Source organism: Hemibagrus wyckioides, linkage group LG03 (assembly GCF_019097595.1).
Source record: "Hemibagrus wyckioides isolate EC202008001 linkage group LG03, SWU_Hwy_1.0, whole genome shotgun sequence".
NCBI classification, from domain to species: domain Eukaryota; kingdom Metazoa; phylum Chordata; class Actinopteri; order Siluriformes; family Bagridae; genus Hemibagrus; species Hemibagrus wyckioides.
In genome coordinates, this window is record NC_080712.1 from 14,551,257 (window position 1) to 14,573,511 (window position 22,255).

General features: G+C 38.2%; 1 protein-coding gene across 2 annotated transcripts; it reads left to right on the top strand.

Annotated features, from left to right (window-relative positions):
- Positions 1-1,159: 1,159 nt before the first annotated feature.
- Positions 1,160-20,945, top strand: frmd6 (FERM domain containing 6). Of its 2 annotated transcripts, none has more exons than XM_058385831.1 (14): positions 1,160-1,517; positions 11,181-11,467; positions 12,544-12,634; positions 12,758-12,837; positions 13,038-13,114; positions 13,206-13,392; positions 13,623-13,778; positions 15,022-15,087; positions 15,361-15,429; positions 15,690-15,864; positions 16,891-17,199; positions 17,450-17,581; positions 17,928-18,019; positions 18,138-20,945. In XM_058385831.1, the coding sequence occupies exons 2-14, from the start codon at positions 11,369-11,371 to the stop codon at positions 18,420-18,422; spliced, it is 1,818 nt and encodes a 605-aa protein (XP_058241814.1). In that variant the 5' UTR covers positions 1,160-1,517; positions 11,181-11,368; the 3' UTR covers positions 18,423-20,945. The 2 variants fall into 2 exon arrangements, with proteins under 2 accessions (XP_058241814.1, XP_058241815.1); XM_058385832.1 differs by having other exon boundaries at positions 11,279-11,467.
- Positions 20,946-22,255: the final 1,310 nt, after the last annotated feature.

The following is a 22,255-nucleotide window of genomic DNA, read 5'->3' on the forward strand; positions in this document are numbered from 1 at the left end:
AATACTTAAAACCGTGCAGATATAGGTCAAGCACTTCATTTAAACAGGGTAAACCATGGTGCAAAAGAATAGTGTGAAAAACAAAAATTATCCAGTGAAAGGCAGTTCCATGAGTGGAAGCAGCTTGTTGATAAGAGGTCAGAGGACAATGGCCAGACTGTTTTGAACCAACAGGAAGGCTGTTACAACTATTACAATTGTGGTAAGCCATAGAGAATAACATCTCAGAACACATAACACGTCAAACCTTGAGGCAGACTAGCTTACAACAGAAGGCAACACTGGGTTCCACTACTGCCAGCTAAGAACATGAGTCTGAGGCCTTGGTGGGCACAAGATCACCAATATTGATTAGTTGAAGATTGAAAAAATGACATATGTTTTTCCAATCTTCAGCTGTTAATTTCAACCGTCTCTTCTTTCATCAAGGAGGTTGTTCTGCAAACAGGACTGCAGCTGAGTTGGCAGCGGATGTTTTTTATTTTATGTGCCATTCTGTGTGAATATCCCAGCAGTTTCTGAAACACTAAAACCAACCTGCCTGGCACCAAGCACCATGCTACAGTTAAAGTCACTGAGATCACGTTGTGAACATCACGGAAAGCTCTTCAACTGTATGTGCATAATTTTATGCATATCTCTCCTTCCTGATTCCATGATTAGCTGATAAGATATCTGCATGATTAGATAACACATGGGGTACACGTATTCCTATTAAAGTGGCCGGTAAGTGTGTACATTAGTACGCCATATGCTTAGATACTTAGTGCAACATGATCCCATGAAACACTGGTATGAAACTGAAGGAACATAGTGATCAAACATGTACTAATGCTTCAATGTATCCGGTTACATTAAGTATATTGTTTAAAATCAGCGGCGTTTGGCGCACTCTCCGAGAATCCAAGCCAGAAGATCACAGCCTGCTATTTTAGCATGACCTAAAAATGTCAAAAACTTTACTTCTATTTTTAAATAAATGGTGAAACGGGAAATTAAGTTTCTTCCAGTCCCTTGCTTTTTTCGCAGTTTTCCGAGCTTACACTGCTCCTGTACAGAAGGCGCCATGTCTCCCCAAAATCCGCGCTGCGCTGCTCCAGTCAGGACGAATGGAATGACAAGCAGCCGTGGACTCTACCACACTGCGCTATTTGGGGGAGGACTGAAGAGTGCTCACACGGTAGTGCTGATTTCTAATATGCTTAGAGAGAACAAAAACAGAACAGACTCACTATTTGAAGAATACAAACGGAAATATGGTCTAAGATTCCGTCCCGGTGTATCATTCTATATTTTGTCACCTTTCTCTGCGGACTTGGCACATTCCTCTCACCAGCTCCACATGTATCGTAACTTGTTACCTCTTCAGAGCTCACAGTGCCCTTCCTCAACCCCGATGCGTTACTGTTCTGCGTAAAGAAGAAGCGACAGTGTTTGGAGTGTTTTGGGCTCGCTTTGGATTTTAGCGGATAAATCACAGTTACGGAATTGGTTAGACCGTCGTAACAGAAGAAAGGGTGAGTTTAACATTGATATATAAATGTCCTTCTATCTTTTATACTCTTTGCTTCCATACTGTGCTGGTTGCAGTAAGAGGAGGAGGAGGAGGAGGAAGGGGGGCAGCCTGAGCGACGCTGGAGCAGTTGTTTCCCCACATCTGAACATTCAACGTGGCAATGTTTAGACTCCACTGCGCACAGGTTTATTTAAAGAGAATACATTGTTTGGCAACGATGAACTCTTTAGTTAAGTCAATCCGAGCATCTTCATGATGCAGTAACAAACCCAAGGCCAACTCTGCCTTCACGCCAATCCACGAGTGGGTTTGGACCGGATCAGTTAACCGACACTTTCCCGGCAAATGTGTCACCACATAAATGTGGCCTTTTCAGTTGGCAGACTTGTGCGTTTCTCGTGAAACCGAGTATACTGGTTTTGAACGTGCACTCAAAGTTGCATTGTTTGTGCCTGTTTGAGAAAACCAGTCTGTCTTCTCTTGGAAACGTGAGACGCGTCGTGTGCTGCCTCTCTCCACCTGCGCATCTACTTCACATCCGTTATCAAACTCCCAACTTCTTAATAGGATAAAATCAGGATATTCTTCTGCTACACTTCTCTCTCTCTCTCTCTCTCTCTCTCTCTCTCTCTAAATAGCTCGGATATTGACCTTTACATTGTTATTATTATTATGTTAATTTCCTGTTAAACACAGTTTCGTGAGCCATTCATAGCCGAACACGTTTATTCTCTAAATATTTTTTTATTCCATTCACATGACTCCTCTACTATTACATTGGCACACACAAACATTTTACGTCGTCGTACATCTTATACTGGGTGTTTACGGCTCATGATTCGTCTTTAGATGTAATCTCTCGGTTGTGTCTCGTCCTGTGCAGCCAATGGCTTCAGGCTTCAGGAATGTTCACCATTTCCTCCTAAAATCCCAGCACTTAACAAACAGCAAATCTCAACACTGCACTCTGAAGGCCCACATGTGTTTCATCTTGGTCATCTTTTTCTCGAGTGTTTTAACTAAAAACACATTGACATTTACATGTGGGCGAATTCTAAGAGTGCCAAAAAGCTTGTGTTTTTTTTTTTTTTTTTTTTTTTTTTAAAGAGGCTTGGTTGCCTGGGACCAGCTGTTTAACTTGCAGCTGTTTAATCAGTACATTTATTAGAATTAAACAGTGACATCCTCATCATGTCAACATCCTGGATTTCTTAAATTTTTGGCTTGGGGATTTTTTTTTTCTTAAAAGCTGACTGTCTTGTTGAACTCTTGATTTGTTTTGCTGGTTTGAGAACGTTGTTCTCAACATTAAATCAGGATATCCTGAATTTACCTTTACATCATGCAAATAAATTGCAAGATTTTTTTTCCATCAACATCTGTTGGGGATAGTGCTGATTGGGCTTGGATATGTAAGTTATTAGTTATGCATATGTTGTGCTTTAGTAGCCTGAGAGCGTTGTGAACTGTAACATGTGGAGGATTTCTGTCTCAGGGAGTGTGTTGTCTTTCTGTCTTTCTAGACACTGGATGAGTTGTGTGTAATTTTAGATTAACTGTATTGACTAAAGAAGATTATGTTGTGTCTGTCATGGAAGAAATAGCATGAACCTTTGCTCAGTGATTTAACCTTGACATTACATTGCTGTGTGCGTGTAGTGCCCCTTGACATGTTTGTGTGAGGGGGGGGTGTTGATTGTATGTATATTAGGTTACAAGTGAATTGCAGTTGTTGGTATGGCTAAAGTTCCATACATGGCTATAAGTCTGGTATATCCTATGTATGTTTATGTAAGTGGACGTGGTGCCATACGTTGCCTGAAATGGAGCTGGAATACCATATCTGTCCTACTGTGTGAAAGTTTTAGTAATGCTAGATGGTGTGTGTGTGTGTGTGTGTGTGTGTGCATGCAGTGTGATATCCACCTGTGTAAGAAACTATGCAGGAAGTGGGCCATTCCCTGTCCCTCCTCCTGTTTTCCTTTTTTTCCTCTGTTCCATTTTTTCAGCCACAGGATGTTTTTCTTTGTTGCACAGGCATTCTTTTGTGTCTTCAAAAAGGCTTTGTGTGTGTATAGGTTTAAGTATGTACATGTGAAAATGTACACGTCATGTGTATTATATGTTTGGTCATTATGCCTTATCCAACAAGGCATGTTAAACCCACCAGTGTTTAAAAGAAAACACATGCAGATTTGGACCAATCATGTGGCTTGTATGGGTGATGGGGGGATTTAAACCAACACAGGCTGTGTTTAGCTCAAATGAAGCGTAACAATTTGTTTTGTGACCGGTGTTTCAAAATGTGGTACTGTGGTGTGAGTCACTCTGATTTACTAGATTTTGGAGTTCACTACAAGAATGATTCAAAGTTTTTTCATACATAGTCCTAATGGTTGTCATAAGATTGATCATTTCCATCTTTAGAATGATTTTGAATTATCTTTGTTTAACTGAATGGCATATTATATGGCATTTATATTATACATTAGGCAGAAAGTAAGCAGCCTCTGTAGTAAGCACATAACACCTTCCATCTTTGTAAGCTGTATTATGTAGTTAAAGCTCACTGTAGTGTCTGATCTCTCAGGATCCATTAAAAAAAGAATCAGTGTATATCAGTGGCTAAATGATACTGTTTAAAATATTACATTTAACTTATGGCAGGATCCCTTCATCCAATAATCAATTTTGAGAAGAAGAAATAAGCATTTTAGTGTCTCCCTCGTGAGTGCAGTTAAATGCTACCCCTGCTAGAATTCACCTTGTTTTCCAGGCATGCAGAGTCACCTGTCTCAAATTAACTCTTACTTTAGACCTTCACTGTCACAAATTAATTCTTGCTATGTGATAGGTTAAGAGAGTAAATTTGGTTGGTGGGTTTAAGACTGGTGTTTAAGTTGCCACATTTGTTGTTGCTAATTGCATGTGTAGCATGTCTGAACCAAAAGCCAAACAGGATGTCTTATGATTGCTCAAGAAACAAGGAAGGCATGGCTGTTACTGCTATCCTGTTATCCTGGTGCATGACTGGAGAAACAACTCTAAAGCTTGTTAAACTGATTTAAAACCATGAAGCAAATAGTGCAAAGAAATACAGTATAAGCAAGGAAACAATTTAGAGCTGTATTGGTATGACGAGCTGTTTTATGATCAAATCATTTTTACCAGCAATTCCACACTTCAGGACAGAATTCCTGTGTACTGGCAAAGGTTTCTTACAATTACAAGAAAATCCACTGTTTGACAGTAAATTGGGATGGGCCATGTTATGCTGTGTAATTGGTGTAACGAAAAACTAGGCCACAATAGAAACAATGCTTTTCTTAGAATATTGAGGGCATCCTGACACAACCCCACTATTAGTCACAGTACTGTTTAACAGTTTGGATATTAACGTCTGTGTTTATACCTATTATGTAATTTTCCTCACTTTCACTGTCAAATAATTAGTTTTTGTAAATAGCTTTGTGTATCATGTATATGCATTATGGTGGCACTTTTAAGGCTAATAGCTGTATGAGGGTGTAATTTACCAGGAACAAAAAAGTGCTGCTTGAAGCTGGGCTGTCTCGTTTCTTTTTTAATTCCAGGGTATTTACAGTTGTATCTTTTTCATGGTGATAAGCTACGTGCTATAGTTGGAGTAGTCAAAAGCATGTCTAGTTTGTGTGTTTTGTGTGTGTAGATTTTGTGGGGGTGGCTAGGCTAGGGGGGACTCCTTGGCTACTTGGGAGGGGAACCACAGGGTGTCATTTATGGCTTGTTTGTTATATCAAAGCATGTTGGGACGTGTCGATTCAACATGCACGTTATTTCCATTTTTTTCCTCCTCCTTCTGTCTTCCTCTCACCCTCTCTCTCTTTGCCGTCTACTCCACATGGTTGCCAGATGTCTTAGTATTAAGTCACATGTTCATACTTGGCTGCTTTATTGTTAGTAGAAGAGCAGAGAGAGCTGTGACTAAAATGTCCCAAATAGGCAGTCTCATCTGTGGCACTGGTTTCTCTGTGTTCACTGTGGTTTGTTTTCTGTAGCATATTTTAGTCGAGCCTCTAACTGAAGATGTTATAACTCCTAAGAAAACAGGCAGAACTCAGGACAACATTCACATTGTTGACTGCATATTCAGTAATATTCATGTGGCTGTATACAGACCTGCAGTGATTAATGGTGTTTGTTTGTGGATCACTTAACCCAGGGTTTTTAAAATGAAGCCAGATCTAAATGAACTTTTATTAAATCCATGTCGACATAACCTGTGCACACTTTATTTAATGTGCTTAACTGCCCATTTTAAGGTGAATGTTCACGTCACATGTTTGTCTGAATTTGCATTTTACTCGCAGCAAATATTTGTCATTATAAGTTTCCACTAAAGATTTCTTGTTTTCTGTCAGACCTGAGACATAAATGTCACAAGTGTTTGTGAGCATGTGGTTATAAAAAAGCCAGTAAGGAATATAGATTGCAATCAGGTTTGTCTATTGAAAAGGGTACTAGGATAGGATACCAGGATAGGAACAAATAATAGTTTGTAGATTATATATGATTAATCAATACTTGTTTTATTTGATTAATTTATTCATTTTCAGCAATTGCTTCATGTTGGTCAAGGTCATTTAGACCTAATGCCTATCTTGTAAGTTTGAGGTGGGAAATTTATAATAAATTTATAATCTTAATTTATAATAGGAATGAGGCACAGAAGAGGGTCCTACACCATTCATATCAGATATGGAGAGACTGTAAATGATTGAATCATTACAGTGTAGAGGGAAGCTAAGCCAGCATGAATCCACGGATATACAACAAGCGGGACATAACCTCAAGAAATACAGCCACACCAGTAGCAGAATGAATATTAGGAATATTAGGAAGAGGTAAAACATCAATGACAGAAAGAACTCCAGGAGCCAGAGGTAATAAATACTGCAGTATTTATTTACAGTATTGGCTAATCATTTTTTACTGAGATCCTCAGTCATCAAGCAGCATGTCACCATTCAAGTTCAATTTATTTGAAGCATGATTGATGTTATAGCTTCACATTTTAAGAGAGTCTTTAGTGCAAGATCCATGTGTCTGCAAAGACCAGCCTAAATACTGATCAGTGTGAGATCAGTGTGGTGCATTCCTTGGTAGTTCCTTTATACATATGTAGTATCTCTCCTAAGTGATTTAATGTTTATGCTTAGCTCGCAACTTTGGTTCAAAAGCTGTTGATCCTAAACTGAGGAACCAGCGATAGGAGCTTGAGAGTGAGTCCATTTCATCCCCAAAGCAGCTTAAGACTACAGTTTTAAAGACGAAAACAGTGTGGGGGTTTGAATATTTTCATTGGAAACAGTTAAATATTATTTTTGGAAAAATATCACACTTTGGACCATCAGAATGATCAAGAGTTTTCGCAGTGGGCCTCTCCATTTTCCTTTATGTAGGCCAGCCAGTTTTTGCATGGATTCATTGATTATTTTTATTTATTTTCTTGTGAATGTGAAAATATGTTGCAGGATTTGAAACACTTTATTAGCAGATTCAGCAAAATGTAAAAAAATAAAAAACAAATGATGAGAACAGCAGCAATAAGAGAGCAGTTTTACTTTAAAAAAAAAAAAAGTCAACAAATCCTACAATTTCTATTGATATTTTTTCCAATCATTGTCTTGGTAAGATGGTCCTAGAATCTGGGACCCTCATATTTCATATGTATGAATATTCCTATATTCTATAAGTGCCACACTTTTGTCAGTTTTAGTAGCAATGGGAGCTCTATGTTGAGCTATAAAATGATTTATCAGAAGAAACATTCTTTAGAAATCAGTCAAGTCTGTGTTTTATTAAAGAAACTATTAAGTACACAAAATATGCTGAATAATTTTTTACCTTTAGCACATTGTTGGATTTCTCTTGTTTATGTGGCAGAATTGCAGGGTCTTTCAGAGTAGGAACTTAGTGCCAGTAGTGCCACCTTGTCTGGAAATGTGATGAATCTGATGCACATTCATTTACATTATATAATATAGAAGCTCAGTCTACATCAAATTCCTAGGTTTTTTTTGGTTCTAGCTCACCTCAGGTATGGGGAGGAAACTCAGTTTACTGAGAACTGCAATGAAGCAGGGGCTACATTCCTAATGCGGACAAAGCTTCCTTTATCCAGCTACATGTTCAAAATAAACAAAAACTATAAAGGCATGTGGCTACCTGTCATTTTATGCATATCTGTTATTCAGTGCATTTGTGCAAGTGTAGATGAAGAACTTGAATTCACACTTAAAAAATGGATTTAAAAATATGTTTTCAAAACCAAAAGTAAAATATAAAATGTATATTTTTATGATGAGTGTTAGTGAACAAAGCTAGTTTTGCTTATGTAATGAATAGGCTGTCAAACTGGCAGCAGATCTTAAAGGTTGGTGGTTCCCAGAACCATCAATAGCTTTGGTACCAGCAGGAATGTTTGTGGAAACGGCATAAAGCATAGCACACAGTCTAGTAATGTGGCTCAGTGCAGGAATCACCATAGAGTAAAAGGGGAAAAGATGGGCTGAATGAGGCCAGTAGGAGGTGGAAGGAAACATAGTGAACCACAGGTCTGTAGATTGCTTACATAACCAAGTGGTGTGTCAGCTGCTTGGCTCCAGGAGCCTCTTTCCACTGCACAAATTAGTGGAACCTTTTTTTGCAGCTAATTGTATGGCCCAATTATGAATTTTGGTACCCTTACTTTAATTTGCAGTAGAAAACATCTGAAGCTTATACATAGTAGGCTTGGTAGGCACATATGTGATAGGTCATCTGATAATGTAAAAACACAATTGCTGTCATGGATGCTTTAACTCATATTTTTTTACCCTGTGTTAGAAGGCTACAAAGCATCAAGACTGCTTTCTAGTAGGGCTCCTTATTTTGGGAATAAGGAATTGAATGCAGCATTGCATGTTTTCTTTCCAAAAATTACATGCTGCACCAGAGCTTCTCTTTTGGTTAAAATGCCAAGCCATAAGAACATGTGGGCAAGTGAGGTTACTGAGTTTGATGTTGTTTTGGAAAAGTGCTTTGTATGTGTATTGAGTAAAATGTCATACTTTTGGGAACTTTATGTAAATTAGGTGTATGTTCATATCATAGCAACAAGGTGACGTTTAATTACGTTTTAGGTGAACAGTGGGATCTGACTCATTTTTAAAGATATTGGAAATGAGTAAAACATTCAGCATTCTCAAGTCATGATTCTTCAGATAAATAGATAAAATGAAACATGATTGTTAAGCATCCAGTGAAACTTATTTGTGCTGTTCACACAGCATTATGATTTCAGTGTCGGTTATAGTGACAATGTTAAACCCATGTTTCGCTCTCATCTGTGAGCGACTGGTTGTCTGACTGCACTGCCGCTTGTTATAACATGTAGGGCATTGCAAAAGTTGACAGTTATCAGGATGAAGGTATGGTTATCTTCAAATTTTGCAGACACAACAGGAGCAATATCATTAATGATGGAATGCTTACAGTATATGTCAAGGCAAATACACTGGTGTTTTTCCATTTCTTTTAATATTGCACAATGCTACATGTAATGCAGTTGTGCTAATCAGATAGTAGAGAAAATTTAACTGAACAATTTAGGCAATAGGCAAAGACAAACAGATTTGGCTGGTTTAAAAAATGGTAATGTTTTTGGAGTGTAAAGAGTCATTTTGTGTGAGCTGGACCAGTTTCTCTGACTCACTGAAAAAAGCTGGAATTCCCATTGCTAGAGCACGCCCAGAATATCTGTGATTTATTAGACTGCTTATGAAGGATTATCATAGATGGTCAGAGTGCTTGTAGGAGACATTAGAAGTATTACTGATCTGTCTGGCAACAAACATAAGTTTTGTTCAGCTTTAACCGACTTGTATTGTATGTCTGTTCTTGTACATGAACTGTTGCTAAAGTGTTTGACAATGGTAAGTATTTTAATACGCATCCATTCTATAGTTCTATGTATATATGACTAATATCTTGTTTTTTGTCTTTGTAAAACAACAAACTTGACTATTTGTTGGTCTGTATATTGTACAATGCCAGCTTGCTGCTCTTGTGTTCATACTGTGAAATGCAATGCAATCAAATTATGCTCTGTTAATAAAGTTGTCAGTATGGTGACACAGCATGTAGCATTGCCACCTCACAACTCCAGTGCCCTCCAATTCTGAGCTTGGGTTACTGTCTGTGCTGGGTTTTGCTTGGTCTCCTTGTATCCATTTGGGTCTGTGTGTGGTCATATGGGTCTACTTTGCTTCCACCTCACAAAAACATGCTGGTGAGGGAGGTTTAAATGTGAGTGTGCCTGGTGCCCTATTATGGACCAGTGCCTAATCCAGGGTGTTTTGTACCTCACCAGAATAAGGTCTGGAACAACAGTGATCCTGAACGAGATAAAACGGCTATTGAAAAAAGTCTGAATGAATAGAGTTATCATAGCTGTATCTTAAAACTAATCTGATGACTGTATGTATCTGGGGAACTAAGAAGACCCAGATGTACAGTGCAGTGATTGGTGGGTTTTTTTTGGTGTGTGTGTGTGTGGGTGTGTGTTAGTTAACCTGTGCTAAAACCATTAAGGAAGGGGAGGGCCTATGAAAGACCTAAGCAGCATAGCTAATGTTTTTGCAGGACACACTATGTAGCAGTTGGCTTAATTTGTCAGCAGCCTTAAAAGCATGAACACGTATTAAGTCCAGTAAGCAGAGAGAAATGGAGCACTGTTTTTATCTATACATTCTGTCTGATCAATACTGCCTAGATAAGATGTATTAACAAATGCAATGTTATTTTGTACATTGATGTAAGCTAGCACTAAGCTAGTATTGTGAAGCTACAGCATGTATTCGTATATGCATATTGTGTGTTCAGAATCAAAGGCACACATTGTTGGAATGAGAAGCAGATGTTGGTTTGGAATTCTCCTGACTGCAGCACTTCTCTCTCTCATTCACTCTCTTCCCCGCTTTCTCTCACGCAGCCTTCCCCACAATGACGCTCATTTCAGTTATTTTCCTCCTTCCTCCATCTTTTATTTTACTTTTTTTACCGTTAACTTTCAGTCAGAATTTTCCCAGTGTCCCTGTTTAACTGAAACAGTTTATGTAATTTGATTAGATTTTGTTATTCACACCTACTTACTTCTTGCCATGGTGTCACACAGATGTCGAGAACTTGAGAATACGTGTGTGATTTTTTTTTTTTTTCTACTGAAACTAAATAGAATGAAGTAAAAGGACCATATTTGTGTGTTTTGCCACGTTGTCAGAATGGCTGAATAGTAGGAAGTGACTCAGGCTCAGTCCATTTTAGAACTACTGCCCCTCTTTCTCTGTCTCTTTCCCTATTTTTCTTTCATGCAGTGTAAGTTTTCATCCAAGGAACACATCTGCAACCAATTAAATAACATAGAACTTACAGAATATCTTTTTTGTGTGTAGAAATATAAAACTCTCTTATTGTGTAGGACAGTGTAGTTAGTGCCGGGGAAGGCAGCAGTTTGTCCCCAGCATGTGAAGCATTCTTTGTTGATGAGATCAGAGCAGTGGGACGAAAAGAGTGTGTCAGTGTTTGTAACAACAGTATTTTTCCTTTTTTGATTTAACCTTTTTGTTTCTCTTTCTTTCTCTAGGGAGTGGACGAGTTGTGAAGCAGTTGTGTGTGTGTGTGTGTGTGTTAGGGGGACAGAGAGAGAGACTGTCTGATTGTCTGTATGTGTGAATTTACCAGACCCAGTACAGTGTGAGTGTAAGTGTGAGGGCGCTCTTGGGGGCGGAGCTCCACAAAGGGGCAGAGTTTCCAGGAGGAAGCCAGACAAACATGAGCAAATTGACGTTCCACAACAACAAGACCATGCAGGATCGCCGTTGTGTGTGTGTGTTTCTCCCAAACGATGAAACGCTCAACGTCATTGTCAGTGTAAGTTAACCACAATACCAAAGCACATACTCATACAGTGTTTTGCCACTTCCGGATGTTTTTTTGCTGGAATATTGCAGTTTTCCCCATTTCTAGTAGTTATTATGCTTAGACAGTCTGCAATTTGTAGAGGAATCTGAACTGAACAAGAATGTGAATAAATGTTGTATGGATAAAATAGGTGGGTAGTTCTTTTGACTTTACTACATCTTAAAAGTTTACAAAATGATAACGATATCATGGAAGATTATGTCAGTGTTATAGCTGTGATACTCACTGCTGTGACACTGTGATACTCACCACCCCTTAAAGCCTTATACTTTAAATGACAAAAGAACGAACCAAAACAGTATCACCACCAAAAGCACAGAACTTTCATTGTACAAATGACTGAGCTAATCTAATATCCTGGCATCAAACAGTGATTGCAGCAACGGCAATAGAGGTGTATATTATTTGGGTGAAGCACAGACAGGGCAGGTCTGAGCACAAAAGATTAGGAATTCGTACACACCTCAGCATACAAACTTAAAGCACTTTGTTGTGTGTGTTTTTTTTTTTGTGTTTTTTTTTTATGTATGCTGCCAGCTGTATTAGCTGAGCATCATGTCTGTTAACATCTTTTGCTTAGTTATGGGACAAGTCACAGATGTGATAGTGATGAGCTTTTAGACAACTTGTGTCTGATTTTGTTGAATATGTTAGCGAATCCAGAATATACAATGTCAGATACTTGGTTCTTCTTCTACTGGATCATTGGTTGGTTCCAAACCTCAGTAAACATTAAGTTGGTTATATTTTCAGTTAATCTGTCCCAGTATATTGAAGGGAAAATTGTTTTATTGTACTTTTTTCATAAATGTATTCATAGCCAGCTCATTATGTAAAATCAGGACTAGTCTTTACTATGTCACTGATTCACAAAGATTATGGCAAACAGTTAAATACTTCAAACAATGTTGGACAGCCCTGAAAAATACTTGCAACTTCCATATAGGTCAACACAATTATTAGCATGTGCTGCTAAGATGTTTTTCTGTAATGGTTAATGGATAGTTTTTTTTCTCTCTTATCAGGTGAAGACTTTGTGTCAGGAATTGTTGGAGCAGGTGTGTGATCTGCTCCGACTGAAGGACTGTCACCTGTTTGGCCTCAGCGTTGTTCAGAGTAAGACTTTCACATGTTCAGACACTTCTCTCTGTGTGTTTGAGTATTTTATTTATCCAAGTCTGGGTGTATGACGGTAAGTTAAAAATGTAATCAACATGTGACGTCTTTTTTCCCCCTTAGATAATGAGCACATCTATATGGAACTGGGACAGAAGCTGTCCAAATATTGCCCTAAGGAATGGAAGCGAGAAGCCAGCAAGGTAACATACAGAGCACACTTGCATAATACTCACCTGTGTCCTGTGGCTATGTTCAGGAATCACTTTAGTAAGATACAGTACATGTGGATAATATTAACTGGTGCTTAACAAGACAAACTCACTTTATGATTCTTTGGAATGCATATGTAAATCTGAATATTGAGTAAAGGTTGATTCTTGTCAATGTATGTTTAACATAGGGAATTGATCAGTTTGGTCCTCCAATGATTGTGCACTTCAGAGCTCAGTACTATGTAGAGAATGGCAGGCTTATCAGGTATTTTTTATTTTATTAACTTTTTTACATAATATAGTTTTTATAAATATGTTTTATTGTCACACTAACATTCAAATTCTATCCCGCTCAGTGATCGCATGGCCAGGTATTATTATTACTGGCATTTGAGGAAGCAAGTGCTGCAGTCCCAATGTGTCCAGCGGGAGGAGGCCTATTTCTTGCTAGCTGCATTTGCTCTTCAGGCTGACCTGGGAAACTACAAACGGAACAAACATTTTAACTCCTACTTCCAGCCTGAGTCCTACTTTCCTTCCTGGGTGAGCACTGAAGTCCTCCTTTACCCTAATGATAGGCTCTAGCACTACATGTTGACAAATTTAGAGGACTTTCTCTGTCTCTTTCTCTCTCTCTCTCTTATCTGTCTATATATATATATATATATATATATATATATGTGTATATGTATGTATATGTATATGTATATGTATATGTAAGTGTAAATATATATGTTCTCTTCATCCATCTATCTCGCTGTCCTATTCTCCAGGTGATCACTAAGAGAGGGAGAGACTATATTCTGCGGCATATTCCCAACATGCATAAAGAACAGTTTGCTCTCACCGCATCAGAGGCTCAGTTGAAATACATCAAACAAGCAGCACTCCTGGACGACGTCACTGTACATTACTATCGCCTCTATAAGGTTAGAAAGGAAGTGTTAATATGTGCATGTACATGTTTGAAGGGAGTACAAGGTTAAAAAAAAAATATGCCTCTGAGTGGAAAAAACACTGGCTATATCATTCAGAGTTCATGAGATCCTGACAATGACATAGCTACACCGATAATCCATAACATCATGACCATTGATGGGTGAAGTGAATAACACTGATTAGCTCCTCATCATGGCACCTGTTAGTGGGTGGGATATATTAGGCAGCAAGTGAACATTTCGTCCTCAAAGTTGTTAAAAGCAGGAAAGTGTAAGGATTTGAGCAAGTTTGACGAAGGGCCAATTTGTGATGGCTAGATGACGGGATCAAAGCATCTCCAAAACAGCATCCAGGAACACATGGCACCAAGATGCACCAAGATGCACCAAGATGCACTATGGGAAGAAGGCAAGTCGGTGGACAGTGTAAGTGAGACGGTGTCATGCTTTGGGCAATGTTCTGCTGGGAAACCTTGGGTCCTTCTGTCCATGTGGATGTTACTTTGACACGTACCACCTACCTAAGCATTGTTGCAGACCATGTACACAATTTCATGGAAACGGTATTCCCTGATGGCTGTGGCCTCTTTTAGCAGGATAATGTGCCATGCCACAAAGCAAAAATGGTTCAGAAATGGTTTGATGAGCACAACAATGAGTTTGAGGTGTTGACTTGGTGTCTAAATTCCCCAGATCTCAATCTAATCGAGCATCTGTGGGATGTGCTGGACAAACAAGTCCGATCCATGGAGACCTCACCTCCCAACTTACCAGACTTTAACGATCTGCTGCTAACATCTTGGTACCAGATACCACAGCACACCTTCAGGGATCTAGTGGAGTCCATGCCTCAACGGGTCAGGGCTGTTTTGGCAGCAAAAGCAACGCAATATTAGGCAGGTGGTCATAATGTTATGGCTGATTATTGTTTCTGTGAGCAGGCGTCTTAGAGCATCACATTCCCTGAACTCTGGGTGTTATTTTGTCCCCTGCCAGTAACCAGTTGTGGGTATCTGTGAGCTCATGTTTGTGAAATAAGGAAGTAAGTGCTTTTCTCTGAACAGTTCAGATAGATCTAGGAGGTGCTTGTGTTCACATTCAGCCTCCCTTGTTGCAATTATGTGACGGGGAGAGCTAGCTAGCAGGTGGGGATGTGTAAATGATCAAAATTTGAGAGAAAATTGGGTTAAAACCAAAAAAAGGCAATAAATTTCTGAAAAAAATTATTTTTCAGGACAAGAAAGAAGTGGAGGCATCTTTAACTCTGGGGCTTACTCTACGTGGTATCCAGATCTTTCAGGTGTGTGCTGTGTTTGTGTTTTTTAACCTCAATAGTACTAGCCCTTTCTGTTGCATTAAAACAAAGCAGACACCAAGCAGTGCTCATTTAAAATCTTTAACATTTCTTGCAATAACAGATATTTAGGCAGCTTAATTTACATGCAAACGTCAACTGTTCACATTTTGTTAATTGCATTTTTATCTTTCTTAAAAATATATGATCATGCACAAAACTGCATTGTTTCAAAGTTGGCCTGCTTTATTTAGGCCTGTTCATTTTGTTGTTCTTTAGAATGTGGGCAGTGTCCGGCAGCTTCTATATGATTTCCCCTGGACCAACGTTGGGAAACTTGTATTTGTGGTCAGTACAATAATATCATCAGAACAATTCACAAGTCTGGTATTTAACAATATATTTTTTTTTTCAAAGGAAAAGATATTCTTATTTATTTATTTAGCTCCAACTGCATTGATACATGGTCTACTTTATACATAGTTATACAATATAAAATGCTTTTAAAGGGTTTTGACATTAATCCTGCATTATATCATTGTATAAAATTCTTTTGATGCATTTTTTTTTTTTTTTTTTTTTACTGTTTTTTATTCTCCTTCTCTCAGGGAAAAAGGTTTGAGATCTTGCCTGATGGCTTGCCCTCTGCCAGAAAGCTCACCTACTACACTGGCTGTCCGCTGCGTTCCCGCCATCTCCTACAGTTACTTAGCAACAGCCACCGCCTATACATGAACCTTCAGCCCGTGCTTAAGCAAGTCCGACGCCTGGAGGAGAATGAAGGTACTTCAATGCTTGTAAACATTTTGATTACAGTACCAAATTAGATACTGTGATATCAAAATTGAAGCAATATGGTGGCAGGGGGAAAATGTGAAAAAAGAAAGAATCTACAAAAAAAATACAGAAATTTTATTTATTCTAAAAATAAACACAATACAGAACATGAAACATGAATGTATTTTTGTTCCATATCAAATTTTCTTGATGAATTCAGATTTATAAATATTCTCACATAACATCTATTACATGATGCTGTTTAACCACTTTTATTGTGTCCCTTTAGACTACCTATTTTGTGAAATTGATTAGCATATTGGCAATCATTGGGTTTTTCTTGGCTTTAACTAAGTCAGCAATCTGTTTTTTCTTTGATTGTCTTGGCTGTTGATTGTGAAGGCTGTTGCTTCTATAGTTAGAACTAAGCTAGTTTACATAACTTACAACCCTCATACCACTAAATGTCACCGTCGCACTATATATTATATACTAGTTCACAGGCCAAACAGGTACACAGATAAATCAAAATTTAACTAAAATGAATTTTTAACATTGAATGTTCAATTTGATTATGCATTTCACATTTTCAATACTAAAGGTACTAAAGTGTATCTTCACCTCCTCACTGGGCTGGCATCATCAAGAGTGCATATGTCGATAGCTTTAGTGTCTATCTTTTACCTAGAAAAGTGCACGTGCATAGATGAAAAACTAGTTAAATGTACTTTTGAGTGGTTGTCCATAAGATCTTTTTTTTCATATGAGTCTATTTAGTGCAACATTGCCCTGATTTTTTTTTTTCTGCTCTCAACCCTCTCTTGTTCCAGATGCAGGACCAAAATCCTAGGTTCAGGGAAAGCCTTAAAAGTCCTGACTCATTTTTAGATTATTTATATTACTATATATGTCAATACACAAGATCACTAAACTGCTAAACACAACTAACTGACATCCATAACAAATAAGAAATTCAGTTTTGTGTAATAGATTTCATGATACTGAAAATTAGGCTGTGTAAATGTTTTGTAGAAAAGAAGCAGTATCGGGAGTCATATATAAGTGATGCCCTGGAGTTGGACATGGACCAGCTGGAACAGCGATCTCGTGCTAGCGGCAGCAGCATGGGCAGTGTTTCACGCCAAAAACGTTTCTCACGTCACTCCACAACCAGCCACAGCAGCTCACACACGTCGGGCATTGAAACCGACAGCTTCCGTACCCCAGCACACACACCACATCGGCCACTCCGTTCACACTCCTCCTCCAACACCAGCCACGCCAGCACACACACTTCTGGCATCGAGAGCAGTGGCAAGGAGCGAGGCCTGGATGATGATGGTAAGAATCACACATCTATAGACCCATAGTTTTTTTAGCTAATTTTTAGCCTATTTATTTGTCCATTTATTTAAAAAATATTTGTTTCTGGAATAGAAGTGTATAAAGAAGAAAGTCTGCAGTCAAGCAGATGTATATGTAGTGCACTCCTGATATATATGAAAAATATATATGATAAATATGAAAAGTCTCAGCTGTATAATCTGCATGGTTGATTTCATATACGTGTTTACCATTTGTGTTTTTGCAGAGATTGAGATGTTGGTTGATGACCCTAAAGACTATGAAGAACTCACTGATTTAGCATTGGAGCTCAGTCAGGACCTCTGCATTCACATCACTGAGGACATGCTAACGTCTGCACAAAGCAATGGCTACTCAGGTAAAGTACAAACATGCAATACAAAAATAATAATTGTAAAACATTAGGTTTTAATATAAGTGATGCTGGTGTGAATTAACATGTGGTGGAAATTGATGCCTAGCTCTGGCAGTCCACAAAAACTCAATGCTTAAAACACAGTGAGATGATACACTGGGCAGAGTTGCTACTTAAAATAGTGACACATCAGAAACACAAGAACATTGGTATTGGAAACAAAAATACAATAAATACTGCCTTTTATTGTGGTCTCTATACAGTATAAGGTGGTGACTATCTTAATTCAAATAATGTACATAATAATGACTTGTACTGAATAGTGATGATGGTTTTGATGTGTACCCAGGCTTAGTAGTGAAGGAAGTGAGCTCTTCAACATCTAGTTCATCAGAGACCGTGGTGAAGATGAAAGGCCAAAGCATTGAATCACTCCCTCAGGTCACACTCATATTTACACTTTGACAATTTTAGCATCTTGAAATATAGCACACTTTTATATTATAGCACATATTGATTCTTATTTGTTCTGTTTTTGTTGTTTGTATTTATTATTCAGGTGGTGTCAGGCAGGAAGTCTCAGAACTCCACAGACCGGCATAGCCAGTCACTGGATGATATTCGTCTATACCAGAGGAATTCCCCAGAGTGGGTAGAGCCCTGTCAGGACTCTGCCCACAGTTACACATTTGGTTGCGTGGAGGAGCTTAGCAATGGTTACCAGGGAGTGGCAGAACAGCAGGTTGGTATCTGTGATGACCAGCACCCTTTTCCCATCAAAAGAACCAACAAGTACTTTTCCCTGGACCTGAGTGCAGAGGAGGTGCCTGAGTTTGTTGTGTGAAGAGGGAGGAAATTCAAAACATGGAAAAAATATAGAAAAACATGACTGAGGACATTTTTTGTGTGCGCGTATATGAGAGAGTGTATCTAAGAATCATAATGTAAAGAAGCTGCTGAATTTCGGACGAGAAAGGGAAACTGCACCAGTCTGTCTCAGCTGCTTTAGCCAAACGTGAAACCCTGTGTGTGTGTGTGTGTGTGTGTTGCATGCCAATCAAAATGAGAAGTTCCATTTCATGTTCATTGTGTTGGGCTTTTTTAGAGTGCCCATTTTGTGTCTTCTCTGACATTAGAAGTTCTGTACAAGCCTGTGAGGTTGTATTAGTGTCTTTGTGTGAGTACATATAAGTGTTTTTAATCATACTATATGAGCTATTAACCAAAGATGAGCAGTCCTCAGTGTTCAATAAGCAACTGAACATACAAGCCATATCATAATACTTAATGGACTGGAATGGTACTAGTTAGTATTTACATTACCAGGCAAAGTTTGGACACACTAGATGAATATTTTTCATCGTCTTAAAGATATTTTGAGGAATGCTTAAAAATGGTTTCTAAGACAAATGTAAATAGTGAAGGCAATGCCCATGTATGCTTTTATTTCTGAATCAGAATATATAAATATATATTTTTTTTTGTGGGGGGGGGTCTGGGGTGGTAATTTTTTTCCCCAAACAAGTTGTATAGAACATTTGAAAACAATTGCAGATTATTAGATAATCTGGAAACTTTACGAAGCACCTCCTGGTTGAAGCTTATACATGATGAAGCTGGTTGAGAAAAGGCAAGTGTGTGCAAACCATTCAAAGTGAAATATCCCTGATTTGTTTCTTAGCTGTTTCATAATTCCATATGTATTATTTGATATTGGTAATGTCATTTTTATTGTAAATTAGAACATATGAAGAAAAGCCTCCCTATGAGCAGGTGTGTCCAAACTGTTGGGGGTGTGTGTGTGTTAATGTGTGAGTGAGATGTGTGTGTTGTGGTGCTGGCTGCTCTAATTGAACCGCCTGTGCCTTTCTTACACTATGCAAGTTTGAGACCCTGTTGCTAGGAGTCTCCCAAGTCTTTCATCTGTGCACTAAGCACATTTTTACCCCTATGCCAAGGAAACATGCAGTGATGGTTAATGTCTGGGTGGTCCCACTGCTCACAGTAATGCTTGAGTAGTTTCTGTTCTAATGTTCAACCAAACCAAGATGTGGTGAGTTGCACAGATGCAATCATAATTTTGTCTTCTTTAATCCGCTCCAAAATAACCAAATCCCTGGTTTCTTGCTTTATGAGCCTGAGCGGGCAAAATACGGATGTCACACATAGAATTGGCTGGCGTAGTCCCCACAAACAAAGGATGTTTTATCAGTCACCATTATTTGGAGTTTACACTTGATCAACTGTCAAGCAAAGCAGTAAAGTGGAAAAATATGAGGATAGAAAAATGGCTGGAGTTCCAGCCCCAGTGGTGTTAGAATGGGAAGCATCATAAAAAAAGCCAAATTGGGGTTTTCCAAGATATTGCAGCGTGTGGAAACCCATCAACCAGTTCTTTCCTGCTAATCTATATTTACCATAAGACCATAATCTCTGTTTGTCTTTGTTTTGCTAAGTGTTGGTGATGTTTCATTAGTAATTTTTTACAAACTGGAACTTTTTATTTTATGACTATTTTGTTAAACTGTTGTTGTCAAAAAAAAAAGTGGGAGCCACGTCTTTTAGTTATGTTTTTGTTTTGTCAGTATTACTCTTGAATGGAGGTCAGTATTAGAAATCCCAGTTCTCCCACGTTAACTCGTGTGCTTGTGTGTATTTTTTTTTTCAGTATGGAATTATTCAGTAATCTATAATCAATAACATATCAATAACTAATGAAGATTTTATATACTTCAGGTGAAAAAATTAAAGCTGCATTGCTCCTGTGTGTGTGCTCAGAAAAAAAACAACCTAGATTTCTTTCACAGTTTCTTTTTTGGGTCATCAGCAGCACTTTTATATTCTCTCATGCATGTGGGTAGCTGCTCAGGTCCATGTGCAGTCTTTTCCATCATACAGAACTAGGATGATTTCCCTTGCAATCACATTAATACTTCACACTACTAAAGAGTAATTATATTTGTCTCCCTCTTTGTATTTCTGACAACAAACAGTTGTTAACATAGCAAGCAATATTGTAAGTGTTTTGATAAAATATTTTGCCATATTTAGTTTTTAGAACTGCAGTTCACAAGTTAATGACCAGCAAATGTAATGGAAAAAAACAACAACAAAATAATTTAGAGGCAAACATCATTGGACTGAAATAGACCTACCGATAATGTCCACCTTCATTCCTTTTAAATTTGTCTGTCTGCAGTTATTAAAGTCCTTTCTATGAAAGGAAATGCCCTAAAAATGTTATTGTTCATCTTCTTTTTGTAAACCCTGTTACTTGATGCTTATGTTGCCATAATGAAGTGTGGTGCGTGTCTTGCAGGTACTGATGTCCTCTAATGTACGCAATAAAAGGGTACCTTTGCAAGAAGATCTGTAGTCTTTTCATGATTTGGTATTTATTCTGGTTTAGCTGTAATGCAATTATTTGAAAAAACATGGGTTTTAAAGCAAGAGGTTTTATTTAAAATCTGTTCCCTGGTGCTAAAGCGATAGAAGGTGACTGACCAGTTCCACTTTTGTCTGGGAGGCACCAAGATGCTATCAGTTACTCAGAAGCCTAACTAGCCTAACAGCACCCTGAATGATGCTGCATCCTTTGAACAGAGCTACCAGAAAAATTCATGGCCTGAATTTGTCAACACTGCCTTCTTCCTAGGATTTCTGAGCCTGTTTTTATTTATCAGGCCTAAATAACAATTGTGTGGTCCACCAACATCTATAAACAAATAACCTCAAGTGACAACACAAATCACAACAGATTTCAGTCCTTGGTTACATTTTTTCCACAAAAGTAAACCAACATTCAGAAAAAAAGAGGGGGGGGTAACTACAGCCTTCGTACTTCGTCAGTCATTAAGGGTGTAATTAGCAGCCAGGTATTCCTATTGAGATCCACAAGATTAGTTAATCAAGAAGTTTGAGTGCTTCTAATAAAGCAGAACCTTCAGCCATGACCATGCTACTTATTATTCTGGGCAGAGCTTTGAAGCCACCTTCAAACCATCTGAAATTTATCAATCTACAGTAAGAAGGGCTGTTTACAAATTGTTATTAAAGTCCTTTTTTTCTCCCAGGAGAGGATGTCCCAGCAAATTTACTTACTCTAATCCGTGGCCAAGCATATGCAGTGCACATCCCATTCTCTTAAATAAACCTCTTTCACACATTTTTCTGAAAAACAAATAGATATTAATTCATATGGAATTCCTAAGAAGTTATACATTATTTTATTATATTTTATTTTATTGTTTATTATGACTTAAGTATCTCGAGATCTCGACATTAACTATTTTCTCATGATCCCTACTTAATTTTTCTGTGTATTTGGCATAAGAACTTGTTCCAGAGGCAGCAAAATGGCAGTAATGCAGCATCATGAATGATGGCATTTGCTTTTACTTCAATCAGGGACTCACTTAAGCTGAAATGGCTCTGTGTCTGTCAACGACTGACAATCTCCACAAATGTGTCCGACACTTGAGAGGGAGGCACATTAACCATAACCACCAGAACCACATTCACAAGGGGTGAGATTTTCTCACTATGAAATTATGTGGTGGGAAAATAGTTTATTGTTATGTGGAGATCACAAGAAATTTAATTTGTGATAACGAGAAAACAACTTGTTATATTCATACTGACTGAACAGGCAATATCTCAGCACAAAAAAATGTTATA